Raw genomic sequence first — 21,705 nt, forward strand, 5'->3', positions numbered from 1 at the left:
TGCCACATTTAAACTTAAATCTGTATTGAGTGCAAAATGCAATTTAAATTGTTGGCATCACCCCCACAAGAGCATATTTATTTCAGTTTACCACTTGCTGATGTAGCTCAGTAATCCCAGTACTCAGAAGGGAGGCAGAAAGCTGTTGTGGAAGAGGAGAGCATGGTTTCAAGTGCTGTTCTAGGAAGAATACCAATAGTAACAGCTAGTCTGGTTGTTTAAAGCATTGTGTTACACACTGTAGTCCCACACAAATGTAATTACACTAGTATAAATATACCTTGTTCAGCTGCATCAAGCAAAATATGCTATACATGTATAAAACACACCTACAACAGCACACACACACACACAGGGAGATGGGAAGGCCACAGAGTAGGTTATTCCTTGAATTGCATTTGAAATAGAGTTACACAGAATATTAACCAGAGAAAAAGATCAATTAAAATTAGGTGTGCACTATCATGGCCTACATCAAGGAATACTGCTGAATCCAAATTCAGTACAGAAAATGAGTGATGAACACTCAGACCTTAACCTGTACAACTGTTCTCATAGAAGGGCTTTTCTTCAAGAATCTAAAGCTGAGATGTGTCATCCCTGTTCACGGGAAGGAAAAACCCGACGTACTGAAGGCACCCCAAATGATCACAGCAAACACTGTTTTCCCAAGCTGAGCAAAAGAGCAACAAATGCAACAGCAAAAGAGGTAGAGAATGGGTCAATGAAAGTCCCAAACCAGCAAGGTTTGATGCAATCCGAGTCTGAACAAAAAGCTGCAGAACCACAGGAAATCCACAGAGACAATCAGGTCAATCTGTGCTCTGGGCTAACTTACTTAGAATACCAGTGCAGGCAGATGAAACCGCATTAATTTTAATTGGAGAAGAAGTCAAAAAAAAAAAAATATTTGGTCAGCAATAGCAAACATAGAGTAAAGCTGTGAGTTGGGAGAAAAAAATTATTTTTTAAGAGAGAGAAACAGAGGCATCTCTATTAGCTGCCTTTCTTCTATCAGAGTTATTTTTAAAGTTAGGAAGTAATAGAGAAGTTCAGATGAGAAGACAGAAGTCTGTCTTTAGCTAGAATAACTGTCTTGTCCATCTTTCAGCAACATTCCCTTAGCTCCTCTTTTAATACTGCTTTTGCCTTATAGTTTTTAATGTCTGACCTCTGCATTTTGTGATTTCTTTGTAAGATGTGCCTATGAACTCTTATTATTCTTTCAAGAAAAAAAAATGCAGAGGAATTTTTCTTCCTGTATTATTTTCCCCATGGCCATTGTTCTTCTATCTGCTTTTTTTAAGGCAGGTTATAGTCACACAGCCCTTGCTTGTTATGGTTAATAGCTGCTTTTTATGCTTGTAAATGTTTACTGTGTTTTTGTATTTTTTAAAGAAAAAAGCCACAAAAGCTATAAAAATAAGAAGCACAGAAAAATGTAATGTCCTGAAAGACAATATTATCTGAAGAAATTTTACCTACCCAGAACACATTCAGAAGCACATCTGGGCAGATCAAGAAGAGAGATACAGATACAGCCAGCAGAAAGGTGTTGGAAGTCAAAATTGGTTTCTGCTAATAAAAATACTTGCCTGTACACGTATATCCTCAGGAATATTTACTGTATTATCAAACAACTTGCAGAGTTCCACATCTGCTGTTTCTCAGAGTTGTTACTTACCCCAGTTTTATCACATAGACGTAAAGTATGGAAAGATCCCACAGCAAATAATTCTCCATCCCCAGACCAAGCAACAGACGTTATTGGATACTCATGGGGCTGTGAGCTGTACAGAAGATGCCCATAACTGTCCCAAACCTTTAAAAAAATAATTCTATCTATAAAACCATATTTTGGGTGCACCTATAGAGCTATCACTGCCCCTCACAATTACAACAGTTACAAAAATAGACTCTCCAAGTTACTTGAGTGCATAAATAAATCCCACGTTACAGTTGACTTTTCATTAAAGGCTGTTCCCAATCAATACTGGTTAGTGTAACGCAGTAGATACTGCTTCACTGCTATGACAAATATTATATTACTGTGCATAAAATATTTTGAAATAATGAGTGTTTCCTGCACTTCACTGTAAGCTGAAAACATAACCACGAGATTAATTTTATTTGTACCTGTTTCCCAAAAATGCAAGGCACCTCTTCAAACTTTTAAACCAAAGCGATTTTCTTACTGATTGTAACTAAAAGGAGACCAGGAAGCCAATGAACAGAGCAAAGCCGTTTGATTTCAATACTTTGATGGATATGGTCTTTTTTTCATCTAATATTTGTATATGTTTTTCCCACAGCCATTGGGCATTCCGAGAATGACAGAACCAACGTGTCACACAATTGAAAGTTCATACTTAAGGGAAGAAACACAATATGTGCTTTCCATTTTGGATATAAAATATTCTAACTACACAATTTCCTAAGGGATTCACTAATGCTCCTGTAACAGAAAACAGTGCTCTATCTCCTCTAAGTTTACGTGTCATTACTTTTTCCAATATATGACACAGCTTATATTATTCAAGCATTCATTCCTATATTTTTACCCATTTTCCTTTAGGAGTTTGTTTCAATTGCATTTTAATAGTTTTTATTCTGACATTTTTCTAATTTTATGCCTTTAGATGAAGCAATGTAAATTCGGTTAACAAGTTTTTCTTGAAAACTGAAAGTCCTGACATTTTATTTTGAGCTTCAAAGTCTTACTGAAATTAGAAAATCAGAATGCCTACAAATAACTTTTTTTGGTCATTTGGCTTCCCCTACAAAGTTAGCCAGTACATACCTTATATTTACAGTCTTCACCTGCAGAAAGGATAAGTTCATTCACTGAGTTCCAGTCGGTTTTTAAAATAAGCCCATCGTGGGCCTTCCACTGAAATGGAAAACAATAAGTTAAACATAAACGTAGTAAGTCTGAGAACTACTTTTAATATTTATTGTTCAGCAGTAAGTAGCATTCTCACACCCCAACGCAGATCAGGTTTTCTATCAGTGCACATGCACTGACTTATTCTACTTTGCAGAATAAATTAAAGACAGCAAAGAACACAAAAGCATCACAATCTTCATAAAAGGCTGTTCCAAATGATTGTGTCTGTATCTTTCTGTGGTTTTCAGTAATAAATGAAAAGGGAAAGGCTTCTGTATCTTTGTGATTCCTCCCTGCTTGCAAAAAGCGAAATCCTTGATCAGCTGCCTGAAGAATATGCACAGAATAAATTGTTCCTTTCTGTAAACAAAACTATTTGACAATCTCCTTATTCTCAAAGAACCCTAAAGCTTTAATTGAAATAAGAGGTGGAAATTTAAAAAAAGAAAAAAAAAAAAGAGCAGCATGCACACTGGAAAACTTCAGTATAAACTTTGAATGTTTGGGAAAACTACAGATACCACCTTTCACGTGGGAAGTGAGACCTTAATGTATTTACAGTACCTGCAAAACTTTAACATTTGGTTGGAGGGGTTTAATAATGAGCTGCTTTCCTGAAGTATAGAGAACCTTTTCAGAATCAGGTCCCCAGGCCACTGAGTACACCGGCGTTCCTGTAGGATACGAAGAGAACATTTCTGATGTCTTAGCTGATCCAATTATGCTGCAGTCGCTTCAAAATGCTCCCTTCAAACATACATCAAAGATTCAGAAGCAGGAGAAAGCCAACCTATGGATTTCTTTAGTTATAAGATTGCTTTTTGGTCAAATCAAAACTATTTGCTTCTGCAGCCTCACTGACCCTCACATTTATACCCCCAATTGATTTTGTTTCCCTCTAAAACACAAAACAAACACCTGATCGATTTCTTCCAAGATACAGCTGAGCAAAACAAGAGTGGCCTGCAGAACTAACAGATTTTTCCCAGTAATTTGGAAAAAAAAACAAAACACAAAAAAACAGTTTTTGTTGATCAAAAACTCCAGAATGATGCATCTAGAATAAAGCTGACTGTACTGCTTTACAAACAAGCTGTGTTGCAGTTTTTATGTGATCTTCTCTGGAAAAAAAAAAAAAAAAAAAAAAAGGAAAAAAAGAAAGTGAAAAATTGCATGGAAAAAAGCATCCAGGAATAAAAATGCAAACATTTTCTATAGTACTCAACAGGATTAGTCTCCCCTCAAGAAGAACCAAAGTATTACAACTACTTCATTCCTTGCAAATGTACATGAAAAAAAAAAAAATTCAGAAGAGATCGTGTCCAAACATTTGTTTCTATCACACAAAAGCCCTGTAGCAATAGGCAGCAAGTTACAGCACTGTCTCAGCATCAGAGGACACAGAAACTGCATATGAAACTGCAAGAGGGGCTGTGCAATAAGCTCCAGGCAGACCATTCCTTTTTACTTTTTGTAAAGCTTGCTTCCATACCTTCTGAATCAGTTTTCACCTATAGACATAATGTCCTCATGAGAACATTATCAATGCCTTCACATCAACGAGGCCTCTGAAGACACAGTAGAATTGTCTAAGCATAAGCACCTACAGCAATGAGACGTGCCCAGGGGGAGCTTATAGACTCAAGTTGTGCCAGGAGGGGGTCAGGTTGGATATTAGGAAAAATTTCTTCTCCAAAAGAGCAGTGATGCAGTGGAACAGGGAGTGCTGGGGTCACCATGCTTGGGGGTGTTCAGAAAGTGAGGGATGTGGGCAGTGGGTGTGTGGGGTTGGGTTGGGGATCTCAGAGGTCTATTCCGACCTGAATGGTTCTGTGATTCTATGACACAGGACTTGAAGGAGCTCCATCCCCACGTGGAAAGAGTTTGGAGTTGGGCACAATAGCCCAGCTAACCCTGAAGGGCACCAGGAGCACCCATACAGCCCCAACCAGAACTGCACCCAGAAGGCCCATCTCAGCTATCAGAAACCACAGGATGAGCAAACAATTACAAATCTAAAACATTTGTGTTTGACAACTTCATCATTTTAGAGGAGGAAAACAGTTCTCCTAAATTCTCTGAGATCTGCACTTCTTAAGCATTCATGCATATTTTAGCTGATAACTAGTTATCAACTTAATGAATTTTGAGCAAATTAGCCATGGTTTGTACAGTCACCATGAAAGATAATAAAAAAACCCCAAGGCTTAACAAATCCTCTGTCAAGGTAAAATTCTGAAATACACTTCTGGCACACTAAGCTCCATTTCAAAAAAGTGACTCACACATCACTGAGCTTAACCTGAGCTTCCACATATTTGAACTTTAAACTGAGAAATGCTGTCATTGCTCCTGAATATTTTTGTAATTTGTATGGTTTCACTTATAAAGGCATTTATTCTATGTTATTTAGAGATACAGGATGATGCAATTTTTTGAGTCACCCACGACAAGAGGCAACTCACAGAAGCACACAACACAGATTAAGCAGATCTGGCACTAGCTGTTCTCCTACTGGCAGCAATCTATGTTGAAAATGACATAAATTCTGTCGCCAGCAGTACCGAAATTCTAAATAAACTAATTTTTGTCCTGCTCTAACGCTGATTTAACAATCAGAAGATTTTTAGATTTAAACCAAATGTTTCCCTTTTTTATGATGGCTGACTACTTAACCACAATTGCCAGGGCTTAACAGCAGGAGCTAAGTTAACTCATTTCCTTCTGCACTTAGCAAGAACTTGGTTGGGAAAAGACTGCCAACTCATTGCATTGCTGGGGAAAGAAACTTTCCACAGGACAGAATCTACAGCAAATTGCACTGGTGATAAACAGCTCGAGGAAAAATACTGTGTGACAAAAGCTGTGATAAAAGCAGAGGAGGTGGGCAGAGGGAAGAGCTGGAGAAGGGAGATCAGCATTAAGCACACTTCTTCACATCCCTGCGCTCCACTGGCAGATGTAAATTCCCAGTGAATTACCCCAATGTCGATGTGTGTAGCAGAGAAAGAGCTCAGGTTGAGTGACAGAGCAGCCACAGAAGCCACTTTGGTAGATGCAAGTCTCCTGAGACTTTTTTCTTGCACAGGAGTAGAAAGACGAAACCATACAATTTTGTGTCTGTGGCAGCACAATAATAGGAGTTCCATTCTGCATTTTGAATTTGTTCCTTACAAATAAGTTCTGCTTCCCAACAAACTTTGTAATTAGACTGCCTGCTCTGCAACTGCTGTGAGTTTGCTTCCAGTAAGCAAAAAGGCAAAGGAAGAAACTTAAAGTTGGAAAAGTAAAGCCAGACTTAAGAATGATGCAGCCATAACAGCCATACATTATGACCAATGGCAGAAGAGGCCACAGGGTCACACGAACTTTATTCCATGTGTTGGCACGACATAGGACATGTGGCCACAGAGCTCCATATAAGTACTGAAAAAGCTAAAAAGAGAAAAATATATGTTCGTGTTTTTCTAGTGAATAAAAATCCAAAGATAGAGCAGGCATGTAGACCATCAAGCAAAGATAAGAGCCTGAAAATTTATTTCTAATACAAAGAGTGGAATGAGTAGAATGCTAGCAACGGTAATCCTTTCATTTCTCAAGATTATTGATACAGAAGTGAAAAATTAGCTCCAATATGATATCTCTCTCTTAAAAAACTTTAATTTTTCTGCAGAATCCTATCCTGATCCCAGGTATGCCAGCAGCTTACAGAACGGTCTCTGGGAATCTGATCCTATCAAGTTTAAAGGGCTTTGGAGCCTCGCAGGTTCTTATCTTAAAACACAAATATAGGAAGATAATTATTTCATGCAGAACCAACTCGCCGTACCAGAAACTCTAACTAATTAATGGAAACTCAACTTGCTTACTGCCAACTGGAATGTCTCTTACATTATGAGCTTCATAAAGCACAACAAACTTGAAACATATCAAGTGAGAAATAAAGAAGTGCGTGCTTCAAGTTGTTTTTTCCCCTCAAAACTTACAGTTTGGTTAGCTTGTCTTTGTACATGGTAAACATGAAAACACATCACATCTGAATATGAACCTCTTCAACAGAATTGAAATAGACTTTACATTCACTCCTGTGGTTAAAATGCCTTCAACAGGTTGAAAGAATTTAGATAATTTGTTTTAGAAAGAGATAAGGGTCTGACATTTAACCCAACCCCAGGTGCATGTGGTTTCTTAAAAAATGTCAAAAGGTCACATGATCTCAATGTATGAAGGCTGAAAAACAAAATCTAGCTCAGTATCTTCACTGAAATAGTACAAAAATGTTCAAAATCGTAACTTTAAAATGCTATTTTTTTTTTTTAATAAATACCAAACATTGTTTGCATGAACACACATTCGCAGCTTACACCATTATACTTTACAATCAGGTGATTTTAAAATTTGATTTATATAAAAACAATTGAAATGCTCCAGTGTGCATAAAACAGTGGTTGCAGAGCCAAGATCAAGGTTAGGCCTCCAGGGCCCCAGTTCAACAAAGAATTTCAGCAGAGGGATCATTTCAGCTCAGTAGGACTGTCTGCATATATTACATGAGTTTCTGGATTCAGTTGGGCAGAGGAACTAACCTGGAGACACTTTGCATCTTTCAAGCACTCCTGCAATGCTTAAACGATCTCTTTTTCAGTTCACAGTTTCATCTGCAAAGTCCGTGGCTTAATATTAAAAACTGGATTTCATCCCTCTCCAGAATCCTCAGCATAGAGCTGAAACTGGGGTCTAAAAATGTTGCATTAACACTTTACATTTGGCAGTTTTTTCTTTTATTCCATGAAAACAATCATCTTAGTAAAAAAAAGTAAGTGACACAGCTTGTCCTTTAGGTTTGTCACCCGAAAAGAATTATGTGGAGGGAGGGACTGAGTATAAACCATTTCAGCTGAACAGCAAATGTTACAAAACCTAAAACAAGAGAACTGGAATCTATACCAGAAAGTATTTCATACTCATATCACAACTGCTAATCATAATTCAGTAATAAAAATGAAATACATATTTTTGCCAATTTCCTTACATTATGGCAATTGATCCAGCCCAAGCCAAAACAAAAGAGAAACCTCTATGTAAGAAGATTGTGCTTTATCTTGAAAAAGATCACCTGACAAAAAAATTCATAGAGCACATAATATTCAGAAAAAGATAAAACAGGCAATGCATGCTCTTCTTTGCTGCAGAAAATCCTGTGCTTTGTAAATACTTACTAAGAACGCCTTTATAAGCAAGCAAAAGGAAATATAGAGAGTGTCAAAGTATTGCATTTTAACATGTCTGCTGCTGTTGAATAATTGTAAGGTCAATTAAATCAATAATGACAACAGTCTCTATTAGATGAGTGAGATACTGCTTCCAACTTACACGACACACGGAATATAATGACACTTCTATTGTATATGACATACCATAATGACAAACAGTCCATGGGAATACAACAGGAGCACTATGACACATCTAACTCTTCTTCTACTGATTTGGCTATCTAACAATAAATTGTCTATCAGTTAAACACCACTCTTCACAAAGAAGTCTGTGGTTTTGAGTGGTTTGATGAGAAAAGTTAGGATAATTAAGCTTATAGTCAATAAACTTCATATAAGTCAGTATTTCCAGTATAAAGTCAAAGAATTACTTCCTACTGTATTTGAGTCTTATCTTTAACTTCAGTGAAGTATATCTAAGCCTAACAGTCTCTAATCAAGCCATTACTAGCAGGCTTAGGGTCTGCTATTTACATTTATCTTATATAACCCAAATTCAAAGTTGTAATTGAACTTTAAGAAAATTAACTTACCTTGTTGAGCTAAAGTGGATCTCAGCATTCCACTTTTGGACCAGATTTTCACTTGGCCATCTTCACCAACTGTGAAGTTATCACAAAAATCAAAACTTAGAAGTCTAACAATCACGACGGTTGCACAGTTATTGTGTAAGTTAAAATAAGATTGTGTCATTACAAGGTAAATGTCATTTATGTTGGCTTCCTAACATGGCAATAGACAGTACTTTAAAGAAACAATATTTAAGCTTTTTACCACTGTTAGCAATAAATCTCTCCCTGTCCTGAAAATCCCTATGGCACAGTGTCCAACCTTTTGGCTTGCCTGGGTTGCACTGAGTGAAGAAGAATTGCCTTGGGACACACACACACACACACACGGGTTGCTCAAGAGTATTGCCTCCTATTTATTTCCATTCAAACTACAACAGATACAACGAGCACAGTAACTCTGCTGGAGAGATTGAGTGATTCTCAGCAGCAAAACAGTATTTTTCAATATAGTCATCACCATTTGCTATACATTTTCACCAATGATGAACAAATCTGCATGCCATGCTTGTCAAAACCTGCACCAGCAGAGGTGACCTCCTTGTTTTGTCACATGGTAACAAAGTGCAATGGGACACTGGCAGGAAGGTTCAACCTCTACTGCCATACCACCAACATTTGCCTATTATGTCATGAGCCAACATCACAAAATAGCAGGCATTACTTTTGGAGCAGCCCTTGTAAAATGTATTCTATAGAGAGAGCAAAAAAAAAAAAAAAAAACATAAAACTAGTGGGATATTTGACTGTTTCTGTGATACTAGTGCATCAGTCTGGTTCAATGACAATGGCTGCAATTCTCAGTGAGTTCTTCAGGCACTCACTGGAGATTTTTCATGAAATTATACTCTGTATTGCATCCTTGATAATATATGCTCACAAATGTGCATACTGCCAAAAGCAATGACATGAATAAGGCATGACTGTGAAGCAGGGGATATTTCTCTCTGTTAAAGAGAGATCTCGTCAAGAGACGTGATTTTTGAGTTGAATATCCAATTGCAACTCTATAATTTCCATTAGAAAATCTGCAAGCAATGTATTTATGTCAACTGAAGATGGAAGCTGTGCTGGTCTGCATGCAGCCCAAGGTCAGACATGCATGCAGGCTTTGTTTTCTGATCTGAAGCTGCTCCTGGCAAGAGAAATTCCATGCCTATTTCAATATCCCAAGTTCTGTATTCTGTAGCCTGCATCTATTTACAGTTCAAAGTCCCAAAGGCTGATTAAATGAGTGTCTTAGGAGTCCAAAGACAGAGGGAACAGATTTCATGTGTTAAACTGGAGGCTCCACAGTTGACAAAAGGTGAATCTGAAGATAACTGAAGGCCCAATCCGGAAGGCTTGGTTTTTACAAAATAACTGTGTGATACCAAGAAAAATAAGTTTACTTGCTTATAAGTTTATGCTGTACAGCAGATTTAGTCATAAAATCCAGAGATTGTTTAATGTGTTTTCATACTTGAAATGCAAACTTCTGTGACTCTATTTAAACATCCCAGATTCAATTAATCAGGAAAAAGATGCATGTGGACCTTTGGTGCCATTCTTCCTTTTAATTTTTTTTACTGGATTTCTAGATTTGATACATGGTAGATTTAGCATTTAAATTGTTTAAAAAGCATAAAATTGTTAAAAATCTTTCTTGTGCCCATTTGATACTATTAAAATAGAGCCATAAAGAGTATTTTAACTGATACGGTACCACCAATGAGCCACTATTTCCCAAGGCACAGCTGCTGTACAGCAGTGGTTGATCTCAGAGCATATCATACAAGCTTTCAAAAGAAAAAAAAAATTCAGGGTGAAAAAGGTAATTCCAACTTTTTCTTTGGAGCAGTCCCTGGGGCAAATCTGTCTCTTAAAAGAACAATATTTCTGTCCCTCTGGGATTTAAGAGGAACATGCCAGACACAGCTCCTTAAGGCAGCATTTTAGAGTCAGACTGAGTCTGGCAACAAGCAGATCCAAAATTATCTTCAGTGCTTCTGGACTGAGCTGGAATTTGTCCAAAACAATCAGCTGTGCTAGATCAACAGGGGGTTGCAGAAAACTCTGCCACCAACAGAAATCAAGAAGTACATCACAGGAAATGTAATTAGCTTCTCCTCAACATCAAGATAGCTTTGTTGTTGGTTTTCTGACAAAAATGCCAAAAGCAACTAATTACCAAAAGATTTAGAACAAAAAGACACAGAGATGTGGATGTTGGAGATCACTCTCCCATCCCCAGCAGAGAGGAAGAAACAGCAGCTAGACTGCACTGCTCCTAACAATCAAGGAAGAGCAGCACAGGAACATTCAATAAGCTCATGAGGCCCTCAGTAACCTTCACTGGCTCCAGTGCCATCTGCAAGGTATAAACACACCAGCATAGAAACCTTTTGTCATAACAGACAAGGAAAAAAAATCAAATATTCTCCTTCATGTATGAAAAGCAGAATGTCTGTAGAAGCCTCTAAGCATTTTGATATTAAAAACATTTGCTGTCAAGTACGTAGGACAATATATAATTAACAGGATCACATAACATTGTTTTTACTCTCTTTTGTATTAAAGTAGTGCTAATAATTCTAAAACATCATTAATTAAATAGCACCAAATTAATTTCTATTAAACAAGGTGATAATATCCCAATAAGGAAGACATTAGAAATCCCTTACAGTAGGTAACTTTGTTTGCTAATTTTGAATTTCCATTTCATTCCCATTCTTGCAAAGGAATTTAAAGCTAGACCCATATGCGAACACTTTAATAGACTCAGTTTTATTAATTTAAATTCTATATAACAAGAATATACGCTAGGAAATTTAGGACCACATCTTTTAAAGGTATGTCAGGGATTAAGATATATTTCTAAAACACACTGTTGTGCTTATCACATAGAGTAAGGTCCTTATGTTCTACACATTTTATGGATAGTTTTATAAACCTAATACTACATTTTTGTACCCTTCCATTTCTTCACTGCGTATCATCTTTGCAGACTAAAAACCCCAAAGGTTCCATTTCGAGGGAACCCTTTTGTTATTTTCGTTTTCAACCCCCTCCATTTCCTTACCTGTAGCCAACGCCGTTCCCTCGGAATTCCACCTCCCTGCAAGCACGGCTCCGCTGTGGGCTTCTACGCTTTTCTCTACTCTTCCCACTTTTGAAATTAAGTGGAATTTCCCTAAACAAAAAAATCAATATAGAAATAGCGTATCTAATTTTGTGGACCGATATTTATTCTAATTTCCTGTCGTAAATGCATACACAAAACCAGAAGAATGAACCATCAAAACCAAGACCAGAACACGCAATTACATTCTTCACAGCTATGAGTAGCCCAAACAAACGCACTCTTGCAAAAGAAACACTTGTAAACCAGCTAAAATGTTTGTACAAATGGGTTGTGCTCTTTCCTTGTGGTATGTGCAGCCTTTGTTTTGACGATTCATTTTGCTCATGCCCCTCTAAGGTTTGCGTGTCTCTCTGGGGACGCAGCTGCCTGCTGCTATTTCATTGTCTGAGAGCTAACAAACAGAGGTACGCGCTCTGCAGCCCAGGAGAGCCCTTGTGTTTTCTTTTTTTAAGATCTGAAAAATCACTCAGCACCAAAAGGATAATGGAAAAGTGACTACAATCTGACCAGCAGCGAGCGCGTTTCTCTGAGGAAGTCTTACTGCCTGCATTATGGAGCTGTTATGGAAATTCACAGAAGCCAAAAACAAAGCTATTAATGATTTCAACAGAAGCATGAGGAAGTCTTTCTTTCCAAATGAGGGATGTTGCTTAAATCCAGGAAGATCAAATTTAAACTGGACCAAAGAGCAGACAAAGAAGGGCTTGGAAACATGTGGCAGAACAAAAGTGTGGCTTAGAATAGCTCACATTCAAATTAACCACTTTAAAACCAAAACCTTTTTCGAATTAATTTACTTAATCTACCAGCCAGTGAACCACGAGAAACTATTCCAGCACGAGAGCTCCTTGAGATGAACAATGCATGGATACCTCACACCAAGCGCGTGCAAATGCTCCATTACTTAAGACGGGATCGTTTTTCCACTAATAACATATGCATATGACCCTCCTGCATGGGAATATGAATTATAAGACAGGCCATACCTGTTCTGGTTAAATAGTAGGATCCCAGAACATATTGAAAAAACACACAGAGAATGGGGACTATATTTTCAGTTACCAAAGATATTCAAGTGTCTGGAGTCCATATCTGAAGGTATTTTCTTTGGTCAGAGCCCTTATGATAAGCTTATCCAAAGTGGATCAAAAGATGGTAGCTTAACCAGTTAAAATCCAGTTTCTCCTAAGCAGAACTAGATAATCAGTTAGAACTGTGATATCAACAAGAACCTTCCAGCAGTTACCAGCTAATGTGAAAGCTTCCAGCACACAGCTGGGTTCAGCTGGGCACTGTGGGTGTTGGAAGGCACTGTGAGCTGGAGAAGGCTGGGAGGTTCCTTCTGGTCCCTGGAGTAGTTTGACCACACAGCTCATCTGCAGGAGCTCAATACCTGGCTCCTTCAGTAAAGAAATACGTTATCTACGTTAGCAGAAGGTAAACCTAAGACGTCATTGCACTAAAGGCACATGAAAATCCCAGCAGCCAGGATGGGTGTGCTTCCAGAAGCCTGAATCCACTTTCCATTGTGTTCTGGCTTCCCATGTTTTATTTTGCACTTTGGTTTCAAAAACAAAACAGAAACAAAAGCTGAAAACAAAACCCGACTGCAAACAAACAAAAAGCATTCTGCTAGATCTGGCAGGAAATAAACATCAAATGCACACCACTGCTCTCTGCAGCGTTACTCAAATGAATACAGTTACACTTTGTCTTCATTTTAAGCATATGAACAAATAGGCAATAATCCTCAGCCAAATCTCTGCCACTATAAGACTTCCAAGCAGAAGAGTTAACACTGAAGAAGAATGGTTTGTATAAATCAGTTTCTTTGAGGTGACCATTTAAAATATAACACAGTGAACTAAACATCTTTGCTTTTCCTCACCACACATATTCATATCTAAGAGAGCACTCTGGACAGCTGGTTTACCCACCCCCTTTTCCTTCACAAACCTAATACTAAAACAGCTTCCTCCTCGTTCACTTCATTCTTAGCTTCTACGATTATCAATGCTGGTCCTTTCATATTCATTGCAATGTACAGGTGTGAGATTCTCATTTCTTGTATATAAGTAGTAGCTGGATTCACAGGCATTCCACAGCTAATGCTATCTTTCCCAACTGAATAGCCCTTCAGTTATTAAAAAAGCATTTTTCGTTCTGACCACCTCTCTCATTTGATGTAGCATATTTGTTCAGCCCATAGCCAGGACCTTTTCCATTGCAGAACACCTTCCTCTAATCACTGAATGACATTCTCATGGCATCACCAACACTATTCAACACTACATGGCTGAGCTCTTCGTGGCCATCATGTACATATTTCACTGATATTACAAGTGGAAGAAAAAAATAATAATCAGCTTTGCAACAGTAAGCTTGCATACACTGAGAACTCAAAGAGTCCATCAACTTTCAGTATCCAACTTAAAGCCTTCAGAGTCACTTTGCAGAGAATAAAGAGAATTTTGTAATGTTGGACCAGCTCTCGTTGACCCAGAGCGAATCTGAGGTCTGTATTTCTGTAAGAAACCCCTCCAACCTGATACATCCCAGGACAATCAAACACACAAACAAAGCAGTGTGATATTTTAGTGTAAGTCACATCAGGAGAACAATGGGCCACATCACAGAGCAGAATCCTCTTCCACTGGGAAGCATCCAAGTCACCAACCAACCTTCTGCATCCCTTCCTGCTCTACCAGCCCTTACTTCTGTCACAAGGCATCTTCCCAATAACAAAGCACAGCAAACTGTAGCCTAGCAGGAAAGAATATACTTTCAAATAAAAACAGGCCCATCTTAGGCACTAAGATAGAAGCATCTGGAAAAACAATCATGTGTTTTAAAAGTGTACCATAATGCTACAGTACAACAAATCAAGTTATCACGGCTATCATCCTCATTTCTGTAATTTCTCTACTTTTCCAACACGTGAACTTACAACTTATGAGAATCAAATGAATGTGACCCATTCGATACTGGGCTTTTTCATAGCATTCTTAGGCAGAAGTTGTTCCAAGGCCAAGTTTCAATGGATTTCTCTGCCTTCTTCTGTCTATGATTTAACATTCAGGTAGTAGTGACTTTCAAAATTACTGTCTCCTTATAAGCAATTAAGAAAGGGAAAAATTTAGCTATATGCTTGGAATAGATAGAAGCAATCCAATAGAAATGATTCAATTTAACCTTTTTAAAGTATCAGTTCTGCAAAATACTGTTCCCTTATCTTCATTAAGTACAGAAGCTGTCCTCAAGTTTAAATTGACTCTCCAGTTCTGGAGGAATGTCAAGTGGGAGATTAGCAGCCTATTCAAATACAGACCATAAAACACGTATGTTTTGTTCATTACATTTCATAGACTCTTAAATGCTGACCTAATAGAAAATGATCAATAATATACAAGCTGAAAAAATAGGTCCAATTCCTTATGAGTTGTGCTTAATACACAGCTTAAAGCTGAGTATTTCCATTATGTTTGTAAAGAAAGCAGTAACGTGCCCAGCTCAAATAGGAAGCAAAAGACAATATTCCACCAGAGATGCAACTCAGAAGAAAGCCCAAGAGGATTAAATTTACATTTGCTCTAATTTCACAAATATCTGGAGTTCAACCAGGAATTGATGCAACTCTGTAAAGACATGAGACTCAGTTTCCATCAGATTCAGCAGATTTCCAGGAGTCCTTATCAGACATGAATGAGCTGCTGCAGGAAAATTGCAGCCTTGACACATATGCTATGTAATTAATAGCTAAACAGCATTTTAAATTTTACTATTACTATTTTTAAAAAGCAGCAATTCAGAAATAAATGATTGCATTCTAAGTGTACGAGCAATTTGCTTGCACATGTGCAAAAAACATCTCTGCAAGTTATTTCTCTCTATATATATCTGTATTTATTGAAAGTGCCAGATTACACTAGGAGAAAAACTCCAAAGCTTTCTGCATTGAGCTTTATCCCCATTCATTCTTTCACAATTGGTTCAGCACTGTTTTCTATTTCAGTTTCACTGAGGAAAAGCTAACAACTATGATTGTTCACAAACACATCTCTTCAACTTGTTTCCAGAAACCACATTTTCAGGCTGAATTTCCCAGTCATTGCTGAGAGCTCATCCCTTAACAAAAACAGCTAAGAAAAAGAAGTGAATTGATCATGGTGAAAATTCCTCATTCCATGAGTAACAGCAATGCTAATTAAACCATACCAGAGGTAGCTCCCACATTCCCACCTGCCTGCCAGCTCCCTACAAGACTGACCATAGAATCCCCATTTTCTTCATTCTTTTAGGGAACAGGGAAAAAAGGGTTTCTAGGTCAGTTCTATTCTTTGACTTTTGTTTAAATTCAGACTTGAAGCACATATACAAATTGGGAATTACTCTATTCAGCTCAATAAATTGAATTAAAATCACATCCTATCTTCCTTGTGTAACATCCCATGTTATCCCCAGGGTATCTACTGCTCTGTACAACCCCGTGTCACAGCAAGAGGCAAGGCAGGCTACGAGACTGCAGTTTGAACAGATGATACCAACTGCAGCTCTAACTCTGTTAAGGTGGTACGTCTTAGGGATGTGTTAAGAACTGGGCAATACAAAGGGCCTACACATCCACAAAGAGCAAAAAAACCAAAAATCTCCCACTGCACTGAAGTTGGCAGATAGTCAACTCACTTTATATTGCATGCAAGCAAGAAGCATCTGATTAAAAGAAAGTGAAAGTTGATCAAGCTGATCTCTAGAAGCTGGACAATGACAGGTCAAAGACTTTCAAGTGCATATGGATTTTAGCTGTGACAGAGTGACACAATCATTTACATGACTTAAAAAAAATGAATCCCTTTTCTTTTCAAGGGGTAATGGCTCTAAACTAAAAGGGGAGATTCGGATTAGATGCAAGGCAATCCTTCATTCAGAGGCAGTGAGGCCCTGGCACTGCTGCCCAGAACTGTGGGTGCCCCATTACTGCAGTGCAGTAGGTGGGGCTGAGGTGATTTATCATAGAGTCATAGAATGGCCTGGATTGAAAAGGACCACAATGATCATCTGGTTTCAACACCCTGCTATGTGCAGGGTCGTCAACCAGCAGATCAGGCTGCCCAGAGCCACATCCAGCCTGGCCTTGAATGCCTGCAGAGATCCCTTCCAACCCAAAGCAGCCCACAGTTCTATGAATACCTCCTCAGGCCCAGCTGCCTAATAGACACAGCAAAATACAGCACCAAGTACTGCAAAATTGCACTTCTGCTCAGCCAAACTTCTCTCCCCATTTTCCCTTCCCATACACAGGGGATGTAGGATGCCACAGCAAGCTGACCTTCAGACTCAGGCCAAACAATGTCCTGCTATTGCTCCATAAGTTTAGTGCATTTATTCCATAGGAAGTACAGAAAATCTTTAAAAAAAAACAACTTGGCCTTCACTCTGTGAAATGAACTCTTCTCCTTCCTTATTTCTTAAGTGCAACCGTTGTCAGCAGCCAGAGAAATCAACAAAGTTTAGTGCATGGAATGAACTTTCCTGCCTTCTTCAAATACATGGCTCTCCCTACCCATACAGAAAGCCACACTGGACACATCAGCACCAGACTGCTATTGCCCTGTAACAAACCTCTTCCAATCAGACTCACTGGGAAGCTGGCCACGTAAGCTGCACTCACCAATGAGAGAGCATGCTAGATCCAGAAATTCAAGGTTCTGGCTAAACTTGGGCAGAAGTTAACTGGAAATCATCCACTATTCCCATTAAAACTATCAATAAGGTCATGGGCAGATGGCCATATCCTGATGGAAACTCTACAATTGGCCAAGAGCTGTTCTGCCTGAAAGAGCTGGCAGATTTAGGGCAGCATATTGCTTTGAGTCCGTTGTTGAGCAACTCCCACTGCTACCATTTGTGTAGACACACAGCTTCACCACCAGGACCTTTGACTGCTGACAAAAGAATATAAACTCAGTTGAGTATATTGATGAGATCTGCTTCTTCGTGCACATAATTACTGCTATTGGCAAGACAGTTTAATTGATTTGTTCTCAAACTTTCCAGTGTTTTCAATGAAGTAAAAGGAATGCATAAAATGTTAATACCTACGTAAGGACTGTCCAACTTCTGTGAGCAAACCATAGAGCTTTTCCAAGTCACTCATGTGCCAAGTTCTTGGATGTACCTTATGAAATTATCAGAAATCCATCTCAAAATAACAACCCAGCCCCAGCAGCAGGCTTTTGCCAGCCAGGCACTCACAGCCTGCATCAAGGACTACTTTTCTTAGCTGTGCTTTTGTTCCAGAACAATATTGACAATGAGGTCAATGTAAAATAAAACAAGCAAACCAAAAAGGCAAGTTTCCTAAAGGATCAAGCCCCTTGTAAGCTTAGTTTTAAAGCGGGCAGGTTTGGGAAGAAACAATAAGTACATCTGGCAGTATGTGAGACATACAGATCAGTCTTACATCTCTGCTGACAGCCAGAACTCAAGGCTTCAGAGAGATATTTGAGACAGTGCAGAAAACACATACAAGATATGTCCCAGAAATGGCCTACATTGATATTAAACACCATGGTGAAGCAATTTCAGTATTTTGGTCATCTTCAGTTTTGACAGTTAAAAGCAATCTGATATCTGTGTAGTAGCAGTGCAAACATATTGGAAGCTACTGATTTATGAAAGAGCCAAGTGTGAAATGAGCTACCAAAGAGGACAGAATTTGACCTTACATACAAAATTGTACATCTGCTGAACGAAAGAAATATATCTAGTAATGTTGTAACAGAGAAAACTACAGTAATGTAACATATTGATTTTGAAGCATTTTTACATCAGTGCAACTGGTGTATCAGCATTCAAAACTGCTTTATTTCAGACTGTTTAAATGCAAATGATTTCTCATGCACAAGGTGGTATAAAGTTAGAAATGTTTTAAAGTGCCATACCATCAGAACTTGTAAGAACGAAGCTCTCAGCATGGGACTGCTTCTTCCCACCAACACTTCTGGGAAGCCAGTGAAGGTCTATGGGATAAGTATCATCTGGAAGTTTCACTACTCGAGTCGTCTCACTCGTTAGAAGGTTCCATTTCAGAATCTGGTGATCATCACTGCAGGAATACAGCTCGTCAGCTGTGGTCCATCCTACGCAGCTAACTAATTCCTTATGTTTAATTAAATTAAGGAAGTCTGAAAGTTTTAATTGTTAAAAATACTTATTAAATGGTCATTACTTCAATACTTGAACATTACTTCACTACTATTGCACAAAATACTTTATATATAGGAAATACAATTTTTCACTCTTTCCCTGCTTGTTTGTTTCAAGAAAAGCTGGTAGAAACTCCATGAGAAATAAAGCAGACAAACCTCACCATGCGACAAATATTTTACTACAAGATTTATAATATATAAAATCCTTTCGAGAAGATAAACTACATGAGAATACAGCATGCATTTCCATGGTTTATTCTAAGATAAAGGATATGTTTTGGTTCCCTTAAAAGCGAAGTCTTCAGTCTCATTTTGGTTGTTCAGATGGAACATTTAAACGAGGTATGCAGGTACAACTGCAATAAAACAGAGCGAGCACAAATAAAGGCAGCTGAAACTCAAAAGGAAGATACCAACACTACAACAAAATGTTTTCAAATAAGCAATATTACATTAGTACTGTATCAAAACAAGCACCAAAATGAGGTTTTAGGGGTTTGTACAGAATCCAGCAGCACTCTTGAATGCTGGGCAAGAGAGAGAGGTGCCAGGTGTGCTTTGCTGGAACGCTGTAAAAGGAAAAACTGAAGTTCCCTTGTGCAGGCACAGCTGTGATGGTACTGAAGGAAAACCTGGAATCACAAACTCATCAAGAACCTTCATGTTTAGTGACAGCACTGTGAGAAAACGCAGAATGAAAAGCCCTGCTGGGAAGACAACCCTGCCAGGACCAAATGATACATCATCTTACTGCCACCCACTGCTACTTGTAATGTCCACCATGCTTCACTGCAACACAGTATTTCCATGGGGAGGTCAGTGAGGTCCTACAGCATCCATAGTGCAACAGCCAAAGCCTTTGGAAGGCTCTGTGTTGGATGAGCACTGCCGGCCCTCAGGGTGGGAAGGGTGGGAGCACTGAGGAGAGCAGTGATGCAGGATGTGACCTCTGAGCCTCTGAGTGTTTTCCACCATAAGAACAACGATGGGTCAAACAGTTACCGTGCGGAATTTGAGAAACGTAAAAAGGATGCTCAAAGGATAAGAGTTCATTTCAGCCCTACGTTACATCACTTAAAACGTGCAATAGCTATATTTATTTTTGAACATTTCTCTCACAGTTGAACGCCTAATATCCTCCTCATTCCCCGAACCAAAGGCTGTGCCGTGACCCTCGCTATGCAGGCACATCAGTCGGCCTTTCAGCCCAATCCCTGACTCCCTCACAGCGCTGCCAGCAGAACCGTCCCATCTGCGTGCCCGGATCCCACCTGCCTGTTTTCCGAGCACCCCACAGCACTCCTAACCCACCGGCTGCCGATCGCCCCGCGGTGACGCCTTGCTTAGAGCCCTTCCTATCGCACTATACACCCTCACGGCGCTGTCAGTTCCACCTGCCGCCAACGGGCGCGGAGCTCACAGCGCTCAGCTCGGCGGAGATGACGGCGTCTGTGGGCAGCGCTCACGGGACGCGGCGGCGAGGAGCAGCGGGCAGCGATGCGGAGCGGCGGGAGCTCAGCCCCGCCGCCTCGGCCGTCGTCCCTCAGGGGCAGCGGAGGATCTGAGGGGAGATTGAGCAACGGCTCTGGGGGGGGGGGGAGGGGGGAGCCGGGCAGGAGCTCTCCGCTCGTGCCAGAACCGCCTCCTTTCGCCCCGCAGCCCGAGGGAGGTCACGGCGGGCCGCCTCCCCGCCGGCACCGCTCGGGATCTCAGCTGACGACCCGTCCCCCGCCGCCCTCGCCATCCGCCCGCCCAGCGCCGCCCCTCCCATCTCCCCGCAGCCGCCCCCTGCCCGGCTCTGCCTTTACCTGCGGCGGCGGCGGCGGGCGGCTCCCTCAGCTCCGCGAGCTGGGCGTGTGGCGGCGCCGTCTCTATGGCCACGTCCGTCTGTGGCCGCGTCCCGCGAGAAGCGCCCGCAGCGCCGTGTGACAGCGCGTCACCGCCGGCGGGCGCTGATTTCAAAAGCGAGCCCCGTTTCCGCTTTATTTATTTATTTAAATACTTTTTAATGCTTTTTTTTTTTTTTTTCTTTGGTGGGTATTTTTTTGTTGCCTTTTTTTTTTTTTTTTTTTCTGGCGGAGCTCTACGCCGCTCCGTCCGCTCGGCGCCCTAAGCGCCGCCCCCTGACCTACTTCTCCAACGAAGGGATTGAATCCCTTCCACGCAGGCACGGCCGAAACGCCGCAGATATCGCTTCGCCCGCTCCTCCAACGCACCGGGGGTGGGGAGGGGGGAAAAGGAATTAAAAAAAAAATAATAAAATGAAACGAATTAAAATAAATAAACCCAAAGCCGGCCGCCCCCGCAGGACGCGCTGCCCCGCTAACGGCCGCCAAGATGGCGCGCGGCGCGGCTTTTTCCTCCTTTCAAACCCGCGGCCGCCCCGCCCCCTCCCGCCCCAGCCTGCCCCGCGCCTTTCTAACGAATTTCGGTTCGAGTTCGCCGTTTGGGCGCCATTTTCGAGTGTGGAAGCCGCCGAGTCGCGGCGCCGAGCCGCGGCCGCCTGAACCGCCGCCGCCCGTCCGTGTTGAGCGCGGCGCTTTGCCGCGGGGCGGCCGGAGCCGGGGCCGCCTTCGCTGCCGGTGGGGCGGACAGGCGGCCCGAGGGAGCGAGAGCGGAGCGCGGAGCGCCAGAGGTGAGCAGA

General features: G+C 40.5%; 2 protein-coding genes across 6 annotated transcripts in view; one reads left to right on the forward strand and one right to left on the reverse strand.

Annotated features, from left to right (window-relative positions):
* The window catches only part of IFT80 (intraflagellar transport 80), a 44,454-nt gene extending 23,027 nt beyond the window's left edge, over positions 1-21,427 (reverse strand). Inside the window, exons 1-8 of one of the 2 annotated variants that reach the window (XM_090147618.1) lie at positions 20,870-21,426; positions 19,333-19,417; positions 18,795-19,013; positions 11,791-11,901; positions 8,694-8,762; positions 3,452-3,561; positions 2,801-2,890; positions 1,685-1,822 (exon numbers count right to left, since the gene is read on the reverse strand). In XM_090147618.1, the coding sequence (XP_090003744.1) occupies positions 1,685-1,822; positions 2,801-2,890; positions 3,452-3,561; positions 8,694-8,762; positions 11,791-11,901; positions 18,795-19,013; positions 19,333-19,372 (777 nt within the window). In that variant the 5' untranslated portion in view covers positions 19,373-19,417; positions 20,870-21,426. Of the gene's footprint in view, positions 1-1,684; positions 1,823-2,800; positions 2,891-3,451; positions 3,562-8,693; positions 8,763-11,790; positions 11,902-18,794; positions 19,014-19,332; positions 19,418-20,869 lie in introns of both variants that reach the window. The other variant, XM_031603705.2, reaches the window with a different exon arrangement.
* Positions 1-21,705, forward strand: part of SMC4 (structural maintenance of chromosomes 4) — a 61,139-nt gene that overhangs the window by 6,524 nt on the left and 32,910 nt on the right. The window contains exon 1 of one of the 4 annotated variants that reach the window (XR_004168370.2): positions 21,519-21,696. The exons of 1 other annotated variant lie outside the window; for it this stretch is intronic. The gene's annotated coding sequence lies outside the window, so the exon portion shown is untranslated. Of the gene's footprint in view, positions 1-21,518; positions 21,697-21,705 lie in introns of those variants that run through there. 2 more of the 4 variants (XM_031603708.2, XM_031603706.2) reach the window with 2 other exon arrangements.

Source organism: Phasianus colchicus, chromosome 10, assembly GCF_987193195.1.
Source record: "Phasianus colchicus chromosome 10, bPhaCol1.hap1.1, whole genome shotgun sequence".
Classification (NCBI taxonomy): Eukaryota; Metazoa; Chordata; class Aves; order Galliformes; family Phasianidae; genus Phasianus; species Phasianus colchicus.